The sequence below is a fragment of the Drosophila nasuta genome, chromosome 2R (genome assembly GCF_023558535.2).
Source record: "Drosophila nasuta strain 15112-1781.00 chromosome 2R, ASM2355853v1, whole genome shotgun sequence".
Taxonomy (NCBI): domain Eukaryota; kingdom Metazoa; phylum Arthropoda; class Insecta; order Diptera; family Drosophilidae; genus Drosophila; species Drosophila nasuta.
The window spans coordinates 20,474,503-20,494,503 of NC_083456.1; the positions used below are offsets into that span (position 1 = coordinate 20,474,503).

At 39.8% G+C, this 20,001-nt stretch overlaps 2 protein-coding genes across 3 annotated transcripts; one reads left to right on the top strand and one right to left on the bottom strand.

Annotated features, from left to right (window-relative positions):
* The first annotated feature begins 34 nt into the window (after nt 1-34).
* Nucleotides 35-2,176, top strand: LOC132784787 (guanine nucleotide-binding protein-like 3 homolog). Its single transcript, XM_060790642.1, has 5 exons — nt 35-133; nt 194-1,076; nt 1,139-1,401; nt 1,464-1,868; nt 1,926-2,176. Exons 1-5 carry the CDS (start codon nt 112-114, stop codon nt 2,099-2,101), a joined length of 1,749 nt encoding a protein of 582 aa, XP_060646625.1. The 5' UTR covers nt 35-111; the 3' UTR covers nt 2,102-2,176.
* A 91-nt stretch (nt 2,177-2,267) lies between these two features.
* Nucleotides 2,268-19,399, bottom strand: LOC132784847 (mothers against decapentaplegic homolog 6). 2 transcript variants are annotated; one of them, XM_060790725.1, is made up of 8 exons: nt 19,081-19,399; nt 17,672-17,825; nt 13,619-15,123; nt 9,386-9,439; nt 9,136-9,309; nt 4,179-4,391; nt 3,960-4,113; nt 2,268-3,872 (listed from the first exon to the last, which is right to left on the bottom strand). In XM_060790725.1, exons 3-8 carry the CDS (start codon nt 14,730-14,732, stop codon nt 3,704-3,706), a joined length of 1,878 nt encoding a protein of 625 aa, XP_060646708.1. In that variant the 5' UTR covers nt 14,733-15,123; nt 17,672-17,825; nt 19,081-19,399; the 3' UTR covers nt 2,268-3,703. The 2 variants fall into 2 exon arrangements, with proteins under 2 accessions (XP_060646708.1, XP_060646707.1); XM_060790724.1 differs by having other exon boundaries at nt 9,136-9,330.
* Between the last annotated feature and the right edge of the window lie 602 nt (nt 19,400-20,001).

The window sequence follows — 20,001 nt, forward strand, 5'->3', positions numbered from 1 at the left end:
CGTTCAAACAGGTGACCACATTTCTGTAATATGGTCACTTTATGCATGTAGAAGAAGCACATTTATTTTCACGTGTTTTGTTGCTAGCGTAGTTCGGTATTAAACTTTGAAATGGCTCTTAAACGTTTAAAAAGTTAGTAAAGGTGGATTAAATACTATATAACGGCAATTAAGTAATGTATTTTCTTTACAGCAAAAAAATCAAAGCGTTTGACGGGCAAGCTGAAGCACAAAATCGACAAAAAGGTACGCGAACACAATCGCAAGGAGCGGCGTGAAGCCAAAAAGAATACCAAGAAAGGCAGCAAGAAACAGAAGCTTATACAGATTCCCAACATCTGTCCCTTCAAAGATGACATACTGAAGGAGGTGGAGGAGGCCAAGGCGCGCCAGGAAGTGGAGCGTCAAGCGCGTCGAGAACAATTCAAAGCTGAGCGCGAACAGAACAAATTCAAATCGCTGGAGGCGATGGTGGAAAGTGCCGACATGCGAGGCGCTGTGCATGGCATAATGCATGAGAACGATGATGTGGAGACGGGAAAGAAATACAAGGATGCTGCCACCAAGGAGCAATCGCTGAAGCAATACTTTAAAGAATTTCGCAAAGTTATTGAAAACGCCGACGTAGTGCTCGAAGTTGTCGATGCTCGTGACCCACTCGGCACACGTTGCAACGAAGTGGAGCGAGCAGTGCGCTCTGCCCCTGGTAATAAGCGGTTGGTGCTCATCTTGAATAAAGCCGATCTTGTGCCTCGAGAAAATCTCAATAACTGGATCAAGTACTTCCGCAAGAATGGACCAGTGACAGCGTTTAAGGCATCAACACAGGATCAAGCATCGAGGCTGGGACGTCGCAAGCTGCACGAAATGAAAACAGAAAAGGCTATGCAGGGATCGGTTTGCATTGGTGCCGAGTTGCTAATGTCAATGTTGGCTAATTACTGTCGCAACAAGGGCATCAAAACATCGATTCGCGTCGGTGTCGTTGGCATACCCAATGTGGGCAAGAGTTCTATCATCAACTCACTTACCCGCGGACGCACTTGCATGGTGGGCAGCACACCTGGAGTGACCAAGTAAGTGGCACTTAAATGTTAGAAACAGCAGAGGCTGTAAAATGATATTTGCCTTTTTACAGAGCTATGCAAGAGGTTGAGCTTGACTCGAAGATTAAGCTTATTGATTGTCCTGGCATTGTGTTTACCAGCGGTTCCGGTGCCGGCAACGAGAATGCGCACGCTGTTCTAAAGAACGCACAGCGTGTTGGGGATGTCAAGGATCCATTTAGCATAGCAGAAAGCGTGTTGAAGCGAGCCAGTAAAGAATACTTCTGCAAAATGTACGACATTACGAACTATGACACATTTGAGGAATTCTTTGCCAAGAAAGCAGCCCGCATGGGTAAGTTAAGCACTTTCCCATTGTATTACCTTAAATATTAATGCAAATTTCGACTAAATTAGGTAAATTCTTGAAGAAGGGAGTACCTGATGTTGTGGCCGCAGCGCGTAGCGTTCTCAACGATTGGAATACAGGCAAAATCAAATATTGCACGCAACCACCAGAAGTTGTAGAGGACAAACAAAATGTACACATAAGCGCATCAATTGTGCATGCCGAGGCGCGCGAATTCGACGTGAATAACTTCGAGTCAATGGAAACAGATATATTGAATCAGTGCACTGAGAAAGCCGACGATGTTATGCAGATTACATCCACTGGTCCACTAGAAGTGCGTTTGCCCCGTGAAGAAGTGCAGGCATCTGCTGAAATCATAGCCGACCAGGAAGAGGTGCCAACAAAGGGTCGGAAGCGAAAATTAGACGAGGAGAAGAAGGAGAAAACAGATCCTGCCCTGCTTCTGGAAGGTAAGCCAATACATGACCAGCAACACTTGAGAAAGATTTATAATATTAATTTTTCAGAAAATCAATCCCTGAATAAGAACATTAAAGAGCTCCAGAAAAAGAAGAAAAAGCAGAATGTTCGGAATGAGAAAAAGATTTCGAAAATAACTGATGTTCTGGACAGTTTTACCCTAGGTGCAGCATCAACGAAAGCTGATAAATATGATTTTGACCAAGACTATGTTATTGAATGAACTAATATTATAAAGATTTTTATATAACTCAGTACAATAAATCAATATATATATACATATGTATATAAAAATGAATTTCCAAGAATTTGTGCTTGTCTTCTTCCATGGTTACAGTAAAAATCCAAGTGTTGTAAATATATTGAAATTTTATTACAAAATATTTCTTAAAACTTAACAGTAAAGCTACAACTATTAACGCTGATTAAATATTTTTGATCATTTTGAAGATATTGCAAGTAATGTACATCTTGTATAGTATTCGTATGTATGTCTTCAATATATTCAAAATGATGCAAGTCCAAGCAATTTTTAAAATCAGCTTTTTTTGTTTATGTTTTAACTATGTACTCTCCGTATGTACTTATGCTTTCATAAAAGGGCGTATGGTTAATGTAATAATAAATTTTTGGAATTAAAATGTACATGTGTACATATGTATGTCTGCATATAGTTCTATGTATGTATGTACGTTTGTATTGTAGTGTATGTATATAGAATTGGGCAGCAATACAGTGGGGTGGCAATATTATCTACAATGAGACGCACCTAACAAATTCTAGTGCAGTAAAATCTTATCCTTCACTAGCTCAAATTTACATTTCCATTTAAAAGAAATGTAACTGAGTTCTTGGGCTACAAAGTCGATGAAAACTAAAACGCGAATTACAAAATGCAAATAAATTCAACGAAAGTTCTTAAATCGATCAATCAGTAAAAATAAACAAAATACTTAGTAACCCGTTAGCATTTAATTGAAAGGTTTATGGCCCAATAATGCCAAAGCTTTTGTTAATCACTTCACATTATTTAAATAGGTAACGATTTGGTTTCTATAGAAGTCTCAAATGTTTCAGAATATTTATAAAACAATATAATATTAAGGGGAAAGCTTAGACATTCCGACTTGTGTATATGCTGCTCTCTAATATTTATCCTTCGTATACATACAACTATTATAAACAATTCCTTGCGCCCATACATACTAGTTAGTCTGTGTTTGTTGTTGTGTGTGTGGTATTGTTAGTGTGCACATACATATGCATACATATGTACATATAGAGTGAATCACAGGATTTAAATTTTAGCTATGTTTAACAATCAATTACTATTTGAATTTAACACTCCCCAAAACTCTCCGTCTTCGTCTCTGTCTCCGTCTCCGTCTCCTTTGCCGCACATGCTTTATACATATATATATAAGTTAATTTCGATGTGGCATTTTAGCAATTAATTGAAACATGTTTCATAATTAAGTTAAACTTTTAAAAGTATTTCATTAGCAGTCCATTGTTGCCCCTATTTATTAGTTCTCCTCCCTCTTCCCTTCTCGGTCTCCTTCTCCTTCTCCTCTTGCTCACTTGCCCCACTTTGCTACTAGTCTGGTTGTTGTAATTTAAAGCTCCTCGTACCAATTGCTTGCAGTCTCAATGTGCACGCTTTACTGCCCATCCTCGCCAGCAGTCTCTGTATGATGCGCAGCAGCTGGCCCGAACGTTGCAGCGCACTTGATCTTGGATTGCTGCAGTCAACAAGCGCGGCTCTCAATGCGGATGAAGAGCAATGTTTGCTATTGTTATTATTGCCCGCAGGCTGCTGGCACTGTCACCGCAGATGGGTGAAGTGCACTTCCAGCCAACAGGGGCAGCCCATCACATCCTGTCGCTTGTATGTGTTGCCCCAGCCCTTGGCAAAGCTGATCTTCATGCTAAACCGGTCGATTGGTCCCAGCTGCTGGTTATGCTGCGACTGCTTGCAGGCCAGCCATTGAGCCCTGCAGTAAAGTAAAGTGAAGAGAGAGACAGAGAGCGAGAGAGTTAATAATGTGCACTCGTTAATCAACATTTACGGTTGTGCCTACCTGTGTGTATCGAAGGCCTTCAGACAGTAGCCAGGCATCACCTTACAGACTCGATCCAAGCTCTCGGCCAACGTGGGCGAGTCCACGAATATCGGCACATTGCTGCGATTATAAATCCACACGTCGCCACCCGACTCCATGCTTAACGTTACACCTGTTTTAAGGGGGCAACACATTGCATTTAAAACACTCAATTTAGCAGTCGGGTTAAACACTTACCTAGGCCGACCTTTAGTCGCGTGTTCTGCACCGCATCCGTTGATGGTCGCTTGCCACCCAATTCACGCAAGCACATGCTCTCCCCGCTGCCATCTGCTGGCCCCTCTGCATAGATGTTGACTGCCGGCTTCTTGGCCTGAAAGAGTTCGCCAACCCGTTGAGATAGCTCCCAATAGGCAATCTGACACCATACTTTAGAGCACGCACTGCGATCTGGAAAGGATAAACAATATATTTTATATGAATATTGATTTCATTTTTTTCTATTTTCAATTTATAATATTTTGATTTATTTTAAGCAATATTAAATGTTATTTTTCAACCGATTCTAGTAATTATCCAAAGTTCTTTAAGTTTTTATTCTTCTTAAATTATCCATCAGAAACACTGTGAAAAATTATGTTTTCGAAACATTATGAGAAATATCAACTCTTCTGAAGACATTTCAAAACTAATTTAAAGATCGTATAGTTATATTATTCAGCTGATCAAATCGCGCGATGACTTTACACTCACTACACTGATAGTTGAAGCTATTAAACAACGTCGAAAAGTATTTTCCCAACTTTTTGCTTAACGAGCTTTATCTCGTGCCCACCTCCCACAGCTTTGTCCCATATCTCGTCATTTTTTGCTACTCGACAAATGGGACAAAGTTAAAAATGAGGCTTTTGGCGAGATAAGAAAGCATGTAGGAAATATAGTAGGTAACATTTATTACTGTGCGGAACTGCAAGACTTCTAGATGGTAAAACAGAAAGAAAAAAGTCGCCTGATCTAATCAAGCAACGGATTCTCTCCACAGCTAACTCATACACTCTATAAACACATACAAATTCATCGGAATATATTCATATATAGGTACATACATACATATATAGACTGTACGTTAATGGTAATAATTTTGGCGCCAGAGCGTTACGTAAATGGGGCCGGCGCCTTTTGACTTATTTGCCTAGATTCCGGCTCGATTAATGCAAAACGAGCGAGGCACATTATTTATTTATTGCAAATATTATAATGTGCGAGATGTTCAAGGTAAATATGGGCAAAACGACCCCATAATGCCAAAATGCGACCCCATGTCGACTGTGGCACAGTGAGCGCATAAAATGTATTTCCAGCTGCTAGCAAACAAATATAAATAAATATGCACAGGGGCAGGGTATCTTTAGGTCGTGCATCTGCTTAGTGTTCAACACATGACTGAATGTAAATACAGACAATGTCTGTCTTTGCCGAGATTCGACCATAAATCTGTGCAACGCTTTTATTTTTTTTTTCTTTTTGTTTTTGCATGCACTTGTTGATGAGGTGGTGAGTGGTGGGGGTGGGGGCAACAGCTGGCCATGGTCAGTGAAGGGGTGCCGTCCGGCAAAACCAAGGCAAATGGCGCCTAGCTGCTGTTTACCTAATTGGGTCGACGCCGGCAACGGCGCCGTCGTCGCCTTCATCGTAGTCGTCTTTGCGTCGCGTCGCGTCGCTTTCCGTCGACGCGTCATGGCCACGAAAGTGTTTTCCCCACCAAAATTTGAAATACACTTACTCACATAATTATCATCAATTTACATACATACATTCCAATTACATACGTAATAGTAAACATAAGAAAATTATTATTGCTCCGTCTTTTATAATATCTTTTTTCAAATTTGTGAATTCAATTTCGTTTCATTATAACGTCATATTGAGCCCTACAATTATACTGACAATTGCCAAATGCATTTACCCTAAAAATTTCATAAGCCATTTCAGTGTAATAACCGAATTATCGGCTCAAGAAATTTTGCCAATTTCTGGAATTCATTATTGACTATTATTGGGAAAGGCTTAGTATGTCTACATATGTACATATATTTCCGTGTAATTCTTTATCCTCTAGCTTCCTCTTAAGATTGCTGATTCATTTTCGTAAAACCCTCTTCTGATCCCGCTAAACTATCGCTTAAGTTACGCACACGATGTTTGGTCTGCTGGGATACTGAATACTGAATAAGCACACAATCGCATTCACACACATTGTCTGCTCCTCTTTCACTGTCTTTGCCTTGCCATTCTCCCCTCATAACGGGAGAGTGCTTAAGAGAGAGAAAGAGAGAGCATGAGAGTGAAGGGGCAGCGGTTGGCGCACAACTGAGTTCTACCACACTTCTGTGTGGCGCCAATGCCGTCGCCGACGTCGTCGTCGCAGTCGCCGCCTGCTTTGGGGCTCTGTGTTGTCTCTGACTCTGGCACACGCCATCGACGATGAACGGCATTTGCTCGGCATCGACTCTTTGGGATTCTTAGCGCCGCCGTCGCCGCCGCTCGCTTCGTTGTTTTGTTTTTCGGTCAATGTGCATACACACACACACATGCACATTCACACAAACAAACACACACACAGAGTCATACAAAAGTACATACAGAAGTGCGCATCCACGGGCTGCCACATCATCTTTAAATTTAGAATATTTTATATTCTACCTGTGCGTGTGTGTGTGTGAGTGTGTGCATGTGTGTTGTTGCTGCTAGCAGTGTAAGTTGCTTCTTTGGTGGCCACACATGTCGTTGCATACATACATTAAAAGCGTGCACGTATTTACATTTGAAACTTCATCGAGTTACACGAATCGGGCATGTTTATCTGACAAGGACAAAGGGGGCAACAATCACTGAGCTGCATAAAATTCATTCTCCCTTTAACTACGAGTAACATCTGCATAATAATTTAATAAACGATCTATTCTGTTCTATATCAACATTATTATCAGAGATTATAAATCAATTTTGCAAATGTTATAAAGAAAATCTAAGATACAAAAGAAAACAATTCACATATTGGCAATTAAACCTGGAAAAGGATTAATTTTTTTTTAATTCTCGTTCTTTATGAAATTCTTAACTTTTTTTTAAATGTTAGAAATTATTAAAATACCAACAATATATATTATAGCTCTATTTTGTACTTTAAAAATCAAAGCTACAAATATTTCGCAATTTTTAATTCAAAAAATTGAACTACCTAAAAAAATGATTACAATCCCTTAATATAATCCTGTAAACTTCAAAATTATAGTATTCCCAGTGTAATATTTCAAAAAGAATTGCAATTGTTTTACACGTTTATTTTATCTACATAATATAGGCGCCAGGTTTTATTGCCTTGCAGTTTGCATTCTCAAACTATCACAGTAATATTTTTAAGTAACACTTCTAGAACTGAACCCACGATGCAAAAAGCACTACGTCTCGCCACAATATAGTGTCGATACATTAAAAACGGATTTAATTAGCTGTTGACATGCAGAGAGCGAGAGAGAGAGAGAGACGGCGATTCGAAGCTTATACATAGATTAGATTGAACTGTTTCAATTTTGGAATTCTTTAAGTCGTGGGATGCAAGAAGCTAGTAGTCGTAGTAGATCTATTTTTAACGGTCCATTCAAATGCAAAAAAGCTTTTCCGTCATTTTGTCGCCTCGACGAATGCCATAAAAAATAAAGAGAGAGAGAAACAGCAACAACAATAACAACAACAACGGCAACCAAAAAGCACATTGTCCAGCGTTGGCGGCAGAGCCATGAATGATATCATAGTCATAACGCCACTACCGCCGACCGTTTCCCCCTCCCTGCCTCTGTCCAGCTACACAGCTCCCCACAGTAGTGGTGGTGCCGATAACCAGCCACAGCCACAGCAAGAGTCACAGCCACTCCCGCGTCCGACGCGACGGCCGCTCTACAAAAACTTTCGTAAGCAAGCGCAAATATTGTTGTTTTTGTTGTTGCTTTTGCTGCTGCCATCGTCGTCTTCGTCTCCGTCGCCGTCTTCGTCGTCACCTCTCTTATTCGCATTCGCCAGGCACTGTTTGTATTTGTTTTTCGCTCATTATTTATTTTCGTGTCGTTTTTGCTGTTTTCGCTTAAAAGTTAATATCAATATAGAAAGTGACGACCTGACGCGGCAAGCTGGCGCCACGAGCAACGAATAACTTGACTGCCTGCCTGCCTGCCTGACTTGGCCCGTGCCGGCGTGCTCAAACACACGCACGCGACCGTAGCCTCATAACTCTCACACACACTCAGACACGATACGAAAAGCAAGAACCCTGCAGCGAAAAGTTCACTTCTACCTCTGGCATAAAAGCAACTAGTATTTATCTGCTTGCAAATAGGTTAGAATTGGGTGTGTTGAATAAATCCGAAATATAAAATATAAGCAACCATTGATCCAAAGTATCTATAAAATAACTGGTTCCAAATGGAGTAGTTGAGGATTAGTTGGGTAGAATTTGGTTTTCTCTTAATATAATATTTTTGGATCATTTCAAACTAGTAACTAAAGATATTTTCAATAAATTTTTAATAATTATTAATATAATTAATATACTACTACTATACTACTAAATACTAAACTCTTATATATATCTTATTTTGTACCAATGATATTTTCTTAAGTTTTTTAAATTTAAAAAGAATGTGTATTTTCAGAACTTTGAGCATTGACTTCCTTGAAAGGCAATAATTTATTACGTGTTTTTTATTTTCTTTTTAATTGCAAATAATAAGAAAAAAACATATATAAAAACATATTTTTTCTTTCTAAAACTCATTTTTCTTTTATAAAATCGAAGTTCAAAATTAAATTTCATATTATGCTTAAAATAAAAGCATATAGTATGGTGGAAAAAAAGAAAAGTTTAAACAAAAAAATCTATTTAAAAATTGGTTGAAATGCAACCAATTCATGATGTATTTTATTCGCAACCAGTCCAATTTCCTACAGGGAGTGCGAACATAAATATGTATGTGAATGCTTGTGAGTGTGTGAGTTGCAGGCAGAAAGGTGCTTGCTGTATCGCTCAATGCTTAATAAAGCCACTCCGGACTCCGGAGATAAGCAGACGCGAGAGCGAAAGAGAGTGAACGAGAGAGCGAACACGAGTAGGAGAGCAAGAATAGGGCCAGAAACTCACCTTTGCCATCAGTGGTGAAAGACTCGAGACTTGGCACATACAACTGTGACTCCGCTTGCTTGAAGATGCTCGAAATGCTTTGGCTGTGGTTGTTGCTGTTGCTGTGATTGTTGTGGTGACTGCTGCTGTTTCCTCCCGACGACCTTTCGATGTTTTGAGTGTTTCCCTCGGAATCTAGCGGATGATGATAGAATGCTGCGATCAGTTAAGTGCGCCTGGGTCTCTCTCTCAACTTAAATACAATACATACCTGTATCTCTTAGTCTCAGCATTTTTGAGCGCTGATATGGCGGAGGCGCAGACTCTGCAAGTGCACAGAACAGAAAAACGAAAACACATTTTAATTCTCAATCAATGAAAATCCCCCCATAGCTTGTTAAATATGTAAGTGTTTTTGCGAAATCAACTTGAAATGCCAAAAATAAATAAAAAGAAAAAAAATTGTATGACTGCCACTTTTTTCATGTTGTAGTAGACGCCAATCTTATCCGTTTAATTGTATCAACATTATTATTGTTTTTAGACAAACATTGTTATGGAATATGTTTGTGTATGGTTGCCAAATAGAAACGCAGGTGTTTACCAGGAGAAATCAAAAAGCAGTAAACTCGTGAACAATTCAATTAACGCCACAATAGAATCATAGTGGAACTACACAAATACACAATGTGATTATTTAGAAAAGAAATAAATCCATACACATGTTTAAGCCGCAACTAGATTATCGCCGTCAATTCCCAAGACTTTCTTGCTAAAGAAATATAGATATCAATAAAGCCCATATAATTTTTGATATTGAGGATTACGGTTGACTTATTAGAGACATTAATTTTATGGCAATCTATTTGCATTAATGTGGTTTTCAATTCATTAATTAATCAATTAGAAAGGTGCGCCACAATAAAATATTTTTGATTGCATCAACGCAACAATTCAACCGAAAATGTCAACCGGTGGACAGGCAAAAGAGGCTGTTTTTTATATCGTAGACATGCAAACGGGTTTCCTCCACAAAAAAAAGAAGAGTAATAATAATATCTACTAAATGGGTGCTACATAGTAAAGATCTAAAATGTGAGGAAGACATCAAAATTTAATATGAAATTTGATAGTCTTAAATAGAACACATCATGAGATCAGCTGGCTAAAAAATTAACGATCAAATCAAGTTCAAATATTCAGATCTTCAAGAGGAAAGAGAAATACGAAATGCTAAAGAATTAAAGATACTAGTCATAGGAAGAGTACCTCAGAGTCGGTGTTACCCAAGCATTCCCATTCATCTTTCAAATGAATTTCAATGCAGTGAGAATCTTGTGTCCACATGTCCTGATTGGAACATTGATGCGCAGTAAATTGCGATTTGTCGAGTATTAATTGTAAGAAGCAGTTTCGGTAGAGTTAGCCAAGACTACGGATTACGGGCTACGGGTTACGGGTAGAAATGCGCGTGTTTAAGACGAGCTGTGCGATGAGATCATGTCTCACAAAAATAGTACAATATTAGTATTCGAAAAAATACATACATACAAAACATACTACAGAAACCGAAGCAAAGCGAAACCGAAACAGAAACAGAAACAAAAACAGAAAAAAAGAAAAGAAGAAAAAAAAATAACAAAAACAAAAACAGACACAGACACAGCAATAGCAATAGCAACAAACTTAAGCGCAGGCAGGCAGGCCAAACATCAGCGCGGCGAAATAAAAATAAATAAATAAAATAAATAATGTTTGCATATCAGCCAGCAGCACTGGGGGACATTTTATTGGCGCACAAATCGTTTGATGTGCTGCGCTTGCCGCTGCTCCGAGAGCTGGGAGCGGAGGAAGCTGGCGCTGCAGACGTCAGCATTGTTGGTAGCGTCAACGACGACGGATGGCGCTGTCGGCTCTCGCTGTGGCCCCGGTACCAGTTAAACCTGATTACGATTGGCCCCTCTTCTGCCTTGCCTTCGTGACTGCCTGCGTGAATCTAACAATTCTTGAAGACCTAATGAAAAAAACACAGAGCCAAGCCAAAAAAAAAAAAACAACATATAACAAAAAAAAGAAAAAGAAAAAAACGAAGGGAGTAGCGAAATTCCAACATTGCCTTAATCACCACAACGACGCGGCATGAAGTGGCGTCCAACCAACCAAGCAACCAAGCAACTGACTGTCCGACTCTCGAGACTCCACCGCAAAATTTAACTGATTTTCGCTCACTTCGCTGTATTCGACATTTTGTATGATTGATGGGATCGTATCCAACCACAACAACAAACATCTCTGAATATAAGGAAGGGCATAAGGGATGAGTCGACCTGTAGCCATGACCAAAAAGTTCTTTAATAAAATAATAATACTGCGCAGAAGTATTAAATTACTAGATCGTCAACAAAATTGTCTATACATAATTTGAATGAAGAGAATCTCTGATTACTGGGAAGCAAATACCACTATCCAAAACAGCTTCATAAAATATTACATTTTTTTTTTAATACAGTAAGAGAATAAATATCCTAAGTTCATTACTTAAAATATTTCAGTCGCTATTGACATTTTCATATTTAATGAAGAATTTTTTTTAAACAAAATGAAAAAATATGTTCCTATTTCTGTTGTATATACATAATTGATTTAAATTTTTGTATGTACTTCCCTAAAAAGAATTTGAATATTATATCAAAAGCTGACATTTTTTATTTCCAGTAGGCTCTCCCATAAATAGCTACAGGGTATTTTTGAATCGAGCTTTCGCCGTCAGAAGTTTTTTTAAGAAAGTTGGCTGGACATTCACAACGTTGAAGCTGAAGCTTGCCGGCATAATTTTACTTTTTATGAGAATTCTCGATCGAATGGACAAAGTATCTACGTGTGTGTGTGTGTGTGTAGAAACATCGCTGATACATCCCAACCGACCGACTGGCATCGTCTTCGCTACAATTCCAGGAATTGTGTTCCCTTGGCCAATGTGGATGGAATAACATTATCGACTTGTTTAATGTGCTCGGCGCCATCATTAAAAACCCGTCCCGGTCCCAGTCCCAGTCGGTATCGGGAAGTCAATTCGCTGTTCGCCAGCAGACAACAACCAACTGACCGTCAGACAGACGCTGCGCTGCGCTGACTCTCGACTCTTGATGCTGTGGCTCTTCTGGCTGCGTCTGTCGCCAGGTTGAACAGGTAAACGCGGCACGAACCACGTTTCCATACCTCTAAGACCATGTTTACAGTACCTTTGTAAGCAAGCAAGCAAGCAAGCAACGAACCAAGCATCGTGTATCTGGGAGGTACACGCTTTTTTTTTAACATGCACATTAAGTGCAACTGGTAGTAAGAGCACAACGGTTGTTGTTGTTGTTGTTAGCAGAAACAAGCAGTATTTATGTACACATTGGTATGCTCAGTAATTGGGCAATACACTCGCACAACTCATGTATACAATATAGAGTGCACAGATACACATGCATATCGGAATTAAAACATCCTCAGATAAAATTCAATCTGCGTATGAAAGTCGAGAAGTTGCAATACAAACAAAAGAATTGCCTACAGAGTATTGAGTGGTCGACTGTCGACAACACATGCTGCGCTTGCTGAATTTTCTGCTCGCAAGTTGGCAACACTGTCTTCAACCTCAACGCATTCATCTCAAACGCACCGGCAAAGTAAGAAGAACAACAACAACGCTGACGACTACGACGACAAGAAGAGGTGAAGAAGAAGCAGAACGACGGCCGCAATCGCAACGCGAGCGCCATTTGCGTTGGCGACGACGCCTGATTATTTCCTGGCGCCAGGTTCTAAATTTACGCAAATTATTTTAAAAAGAATTTAGTCGCCGTCATGTCGGTCGAAGCTTTTACAGTTCGCACGCACATTCGCACAGACTAGCCATGCTTCTATGTGTGCGTGTGTGTGTGTGTGTACGGTGTGTGTTTATGCACACTATAAGTACAACGAAATGAAATGAATTGAATAGGGCATTCGTAAGTACATTTGATTGTCATAGAAGTACGTACATAAATATATAATATAAATGTACATACACTGTACACTGCATATACATACATATGTACATACATTCCTATACACATGCCATTAATATGTTTACACTTGCCATTTAGCTTGTAATAAAACTTAATGATGCACAACTGCGGCAGCTTAGGCGCCAAGCGTAATGGCTTCCAAAAGTTGCATTCATATCGTATTCATATATGTATGTACATACATACGCACAAACAGACATGCATGCAAACAAATATTTTACACGCCATTTTCGATTGCTACGAAAAGTTTAGTTTTTATATCGATAAATTGAATAGAAATGTATCGATTAAAAACGACCAGCTTGCAATGCATGTCATTCGATATTGCAAGTCAAATTAATCGACTTCAAAGGACAACTTGTGCTGCTCGTCATAACGTTTACTACAGTTTTTACTTTTTATTTACCACTAGTTTTTTTATCGTTTGTTTATGCATGTCATTTATCTACCTGTATCGATGGGGTGTATTATGCGATACCAGTGCAGCGGATTGCAGCAGGTGTACACGTAATCCCTGGCACTTGGACAAATGGGCAGGCGCCTCAGTTCGCTGGCATCCCTGAGGTCGGACCAAAAAAACAGCTGGCATGTGGTAACGTGTTGCTCCTCGTCCAACGGCGAGGTGCACTTGATCAGTATGCATTGCAGATAGCTCGGTGAACTGTTGATTACACTGTTGTTGTTGTTGTTGTTGGCAGCCAGCGTGTTGCACTTGGGTGGCGGATCCACGCGACTCTTCACAGCTTGCAGCAGCTCGGCAATCTGCTTGTTCTTGAACGGTTTCAGCAGCGCATTGAGGTGTTGGTTGAGTGTGCGTTGGCGCATCATCGGTGTGGCAGGCACTGCTGTTGCTGTTGCTGCTGCTACTGCTCCTCCAGCTGATGCACGGGACGCATGTATGGGGCAGGTGGGTGGTGTGGAGTGTTGTGTGCGCTGACGATTCAGCTGGTGTCGTCTGGTTACGGGCGGGCTGGGTCGCGTTCTCGTTATGGATCCGTTGCTGCTGCTGGAGGAGTCGCCGCCACCGCAACAATTCCGAAACATGTTCGCCGCCGTCGCCGCAAATGTCGATGGCAGCAGCAGTCGTGTCGGCTGTTCCGTATGTGGATGCGGATGCGGATGAGGCGGATGTTGTGTTGGATGATACGCGGGCAATGGACATGGTCCGTTTTCGTCGCTCAGCAAGTCGGCGGCAGAGCTTCCGTAACTGCAGTCGCTTTTCATATAGGAATCCGAGTTCTCCATCGCCGAAGCGGACATTTCCGCATCCACTGCATCGTCCGCGACATCTACAGCTGTTATCAGCTGCTGTTGATCCTGCCGCTGTTGAAGACGCTGATACGAGGAATAGTCGACGGAGCAGGCTATTAAGCAGTATGGCGGCGGTGGCGTCATCGGCGGACAGCAGCAGACGGAGGTGTGAGGGAGGCGTGGATGTGGATGGAGCTGCGGCTGTGGTTGCTGCATGGGCATTCGCATGCCGCCAACCGCATCGCACGTAGCCGGATTGTTTCTGGACGCATAACGCAATAGTTCTTTTTTCTTTTCGCTTGGGAATATCATGGAGGGACATCAATTCTGTTGGTAACATCGATCTTATCGTATGCGCATTATTTGATTTGATCAACTTTATGCAGACGCACACTCAAAATGCCCCGCAAGTCGCAATTTGAATTGGATTTAGTTTTTGCTCTTTTGTTTTCTTGTTGTAGTTGTGTGATATGTGCGGTGGGTTTCGGGATTTATTTTGGGAGTGTTGTCTGTGACTTGATTTTTTATTTAATTTAATGCTAACATAGACTATATGGTATCTATTAGACTTTGACCAGAACGTTTCGTTTGTCGGCGATTTTTCTCAATTGTCAATATCCTTTCAATCGCTTTGTTTTTTGGTTTTAAGGCTTCCTTTTCAGCCTTGATATGTTTTTGGTGGTATTTGAATTTGATATGAATTCTGCAAAGATAATAAATGAAATATATTGATTAGTTTAAGATAATTAGCAATTAAAACTAACAAATACATTATTTAAAATTCCTAATAGAAATACATATTGAAATATTATTATATTTTGTATATTATTTTAAGCAATTTTAATTTAAAATTTGAAAAAAATAGTAATAAAGTAAAGCTCTTTTTCCATTAATTTTGATTTTTGGTTAACTAATATATAGAAATAATCTTTCTTTTATAAATATTGTTATTTTGTCTGTAGTTCCTTTGAGACTTAGTATTTAATAATAGTAGTCATATTAAAATTAAAATTTTTGATAGCTATTTATAAATAAAGTCCCATGGTCTCATTAAACCATCGGTTATATAATGGGAGTACGCGCAAATCGAAACAACAAATTGATTTCAAGAATATCAGCCGCTATATAAACAATTCTGCAATGTTCCTACACATGTTTTGAGAGATCCTATAACTTGCAAGCTTTTATTATCGTCAGCACAAATTGATTTGATGTAGAGCTGATCGTTGATTGCGCTCTGATGTTTTGTATACAGCAATCGACTGTTTGCTCATAATTCACAAATCAATTCGGAATAAATTCCCTTTGCTTGGAAGTGTGTTTATTCTTGGATTAATAAATATCAATGAATGTGCTATTGGTTTATTTAATGTCCAAAGAAAATAGAATGCTTAAAGAAAAATGGCGGAAATGATATTGCATGAGAAATACGAATTTGCAGTTCCAATTTGCAAGTTACCAACGACGTATTGGATAATATTGCTTTTTGCCCTGTCGCCGCACACACACACACACTCATTCACTCACACACAAACACAGGCAAGAGTTCTTATCGGAGCTTTGGAAAGCTCAAAAACGCCGCATAAGTTGAGGAACGGAGCGCATGAGTAATGTGTGCTTGCCTGGCGATCGGAAAACTGGAGTCCGACTGCCGGACTGCCGAATGCCGACTGCGCAGCATCAGCAACTGGCGCTGACAGCACCAAGAAAGCAAGAAAGAAAGAGAGAGATAGAGAAAGGGAGGGAGAGCGGCTACAAGTTAACAACCCAAATACAAAACTGTGGGGTCTCTTCTTCTACTCACACTACGACCATTTTGTTGCTTGGCTGACTGGCTCGCTGGCATTTCTTGCGCTCCTTATCGCCGACGACAACAGTGGCGCCGCCGACATGACGGCACAACTACACGCTCAGTTTTACTTCACACACACGCTCGTTGAGCAGAAATACACATACACGCCACGTACATACATATGCATACATATCTTTGCATGTACATTCATACATACATTCACACAGACACAAAAACATACACTCAACATTCTGAATTTACTTGCTCGCTCGCTTGCTTGCTTGCGTGCCAGCCAGAGGCAAAGGCAAAAGCAGAAGGCAGGGCAGCAAAGCGACGAGGCGAGACGAGACGAGAGAAGCAACGGAGAATGAGAGAGAGAGAGAGACGCAAGACGAGACGAGACGCGGCACAGGCGCCACAGTGGGCGCCACTGACGTAAACGTAATAAAAGAAATAATAGTAACGATGTCGGCGGCGGCGGCAGCGTCGCCGTCGTCGTCGCAATGGCGCCACCAATATAAACTTATATCAGACAGACACGAACAACGACAGCGCCAGCAATAGCAATACAACAACAACAATAACAACAGCAACAACACGATACGATAGACCGACGCGTCGGTCGGTGGGTCGTTCGTTCGTTCAGTCGTTTTGTCAGCCGGTTTGACAAGTTGAAGAATCAACAATTTGAGGTGAATTAATAAAAGAGAGAGCGCGAGCGCAAGAGTGGGAGCGTGATAGAGAGCGCCGGAGCAAGTGCACAAGAGAGAGCAAAGTTGCTGTGTTAATGTATTTGTGTACGTATCTGTGTGTGTGTGCTGACTGATGTCTGAAAAGCAACACATTTCCGAATTCTTCTGAAAATTCAACAAGTATAAGAATGCAAGACCTGTGCTTGCGATGGCATGCAGCACTATGTATGCATGTATGCGGCACAAAGCAACAACGAGGATCAAGCGAAACTAATAAAAATGAAAAGAAACAACAGAAAGAAAAAAAAACATCGCAACTAATCCAAGTACAAAACAAATGTACACACAAAGTTAAAATTGCACATGTTTATTTTTACTTGCACGCGTACACAAAGCGTGTGCATGTGTTTGTGTATGCGGATGTGCATGTGTATATGTGTTCTTTTGCAGGCGCCACTCACACCCACAGCTTAACGGTGTAATGGCGCCGGCATAAACTGGCGCACACATACACATGCATCGGCGCACACGAAGCATATGTATGTATGTATATAATTCGTATGACGTATAAACATTCTATGCAATCGAAGGTGTTACATATCAAATATGTATTCATTCCAAATTCAATAATTATTGAATGAATGAATAAACATAATGGAACTAATATTAATTAGGTGTATATAAGGATTAATCGACTGTTTTAAGGAAACTTATTCTCTTTACTTTTATCTATCATAAACTAGAAAATGATTGGTACAAATACTTACTGTTTTTAAGCGGATTTATCCATAGTATCCTTGTTATCCGTTTTGTATACAAAAATACATAAAAATCTTGGGTTGATTATGTTATTGTATTGCAATTTTGTTGATATGTATATGTTGCTTTTAAGTTCACAATTTTGTTTTGAAATTCACATTGCTATGGATAGAATAGATTTTGGCGATTAAAAATAAAATATTTTTCTTTTTTATTTAGTGCACAGAAATTTTTCACTTCGATTCGAATTAATTTGCACGCGTCGTCGAGATTGATTTATTATTTTAGTGGGCGCTGACAGATCGTCAATTTTGTATTAATTAATTCACTAGTCAGCACTATTTTCTGGTCAACTAAGTACTTGACTTATGAACACATACATACATATACAGTACATGCATACGCTTATAAATAAGTGTGTGTGTGTGTGCGTGAACGAAAAAAATAAAATTGTGTGGGTAACTGTAGAATTATAATCCGCATTTGGCAAATTGCGACCGAGTTAGTTGTCGCTGCTAAACAGAAAAACAAAAAAAAATAATAAGAATTTTAATGCTAAAGAAGAAGTTCAGCCACATGACTGTGTGAGTGCGAGCGCGTGTGTGTTTGCGTGTGTGCGCGCATCGGTGTGAGTGGGATTGCGACTGTGTGAGTGAGTGAGTGTGTGTGGGGGCAACGTTGTCAGGTGTCGGGCATTCGTGTGGTGTGGTTCGATAAATGGACATAATAGAATTTATCGACCATTTGTTTATCTTAACGATATCTCACGATATTTAAAGATTGCACGCATTTCATATTGTTTTTATGCTAATTTCCGTTGTAGTCAGTTTTTTTTTTGCTGTTTTTAATATGTTTATTTACTATCTAGTCGCGTTGTGGTTTTCGAAAATTAATTCTGAATACGGATTTTCTGATGGGATACGATTAGATAGATGGATTTCGAATATATTACGATAATGACTACTTTAAAAAGCTACAACATAATTATTATTTAGCTATAACAGACTAAAGGAATTGCAATAGATACAACAGCAAAAGTTGCGCGATTCCTCTTGGCGAATATTGAATGAAACTAATGAATAAATGTTTGATGTTGCCTGCTATTGTATTCTATGCATATGTATGAGCGTTCAGCATGTATGTTCGTATGTTTGTGTGTGTATATATCATTGATCAATCGAACTATGTTTGTATGTTAGTTGACGTCGCGAGGGAGTCGTTTGCTTGGTCGCGCTTTATCGAAAATGTAAGAGAACACACACGCTTATTTATACATCTCAGTATATATGTACTATATATAAATGCCTGTATATGTGTGTTCATTTTAAGTTGCGTACACTTCGCTTTTTGTTTATTGGAACCGTTGATTGTGCGGTCGGTTATTATACTTCAATTTATAATTCACAATTGGGCTTACATCAATAATATGATCGTTGACGGCAGCGACGGGGGCCGAAGAAATTGGTCATTTGCTCGTCATTTAACGCTCACTTCACCTTTTTTCACTTGCACAACACTCGATGAAAGCAACAAACAAACTAAGAGGAATTATTTTGTCGGGAAAAACAAAATGTTAAAAATCAGTATAGAAACGCGGACGTTGTACATGGCTCGTCGTCTCCGTTTGTCGTTGTTGCATTCATTTATTTTGTTGGTTACGCCCGCGTTTGCAACAAAAAATTGTTCGTGTATTATATATGGGCAACCGAAAAATCCACGTCCGTTCACCACGACAGTTTCGTACGTTTTGTGAGAGCTACAATATGTGTGTTTTTGTATCTGTCGGATGTGACGTGTGGTGAATTTTTGCTGGCGCCCTCTCTTTATCGCTCTCTCTCTGGCGCACGTACACATCGAAACGCGCCGCACGCATACAAAGGCAAGCGCACAGTGAGAAAATGTGCGCAGTGAGAGGCAAAAGACCTGTGGCTCTCTCAAGCAATGAGACGACCCGCTGCGCAATTTTTAACTCGCGTGAAGTTGGCTGCGCGCAATTGTTGAACTCACGTGAAGTTTGCTGCGAGCTCACGTAGGTAACCGATAATTCAGTTTTAACTACAATTTAAATGTTGACTAGTAAACCTTAGCAAAGATACTTAAAAAATCAATTTAATAGACTCAAACCTATGAATATACTAAAATTGTGGTACACATAAGTATGACCAGGAAAATATAGAAATGCAGAAAATTTGTACGTGAAGCAAACCCATTTGAAACGTTCAACATTGGCACATGATAAATAGCTGCGATCAAGGGCATATCAGTTGCAGTTTCTTTACTCAGGCCTCAAGAACCAGTGGCGCCCCTTACACACACACTTTCGCATTCACACACATAA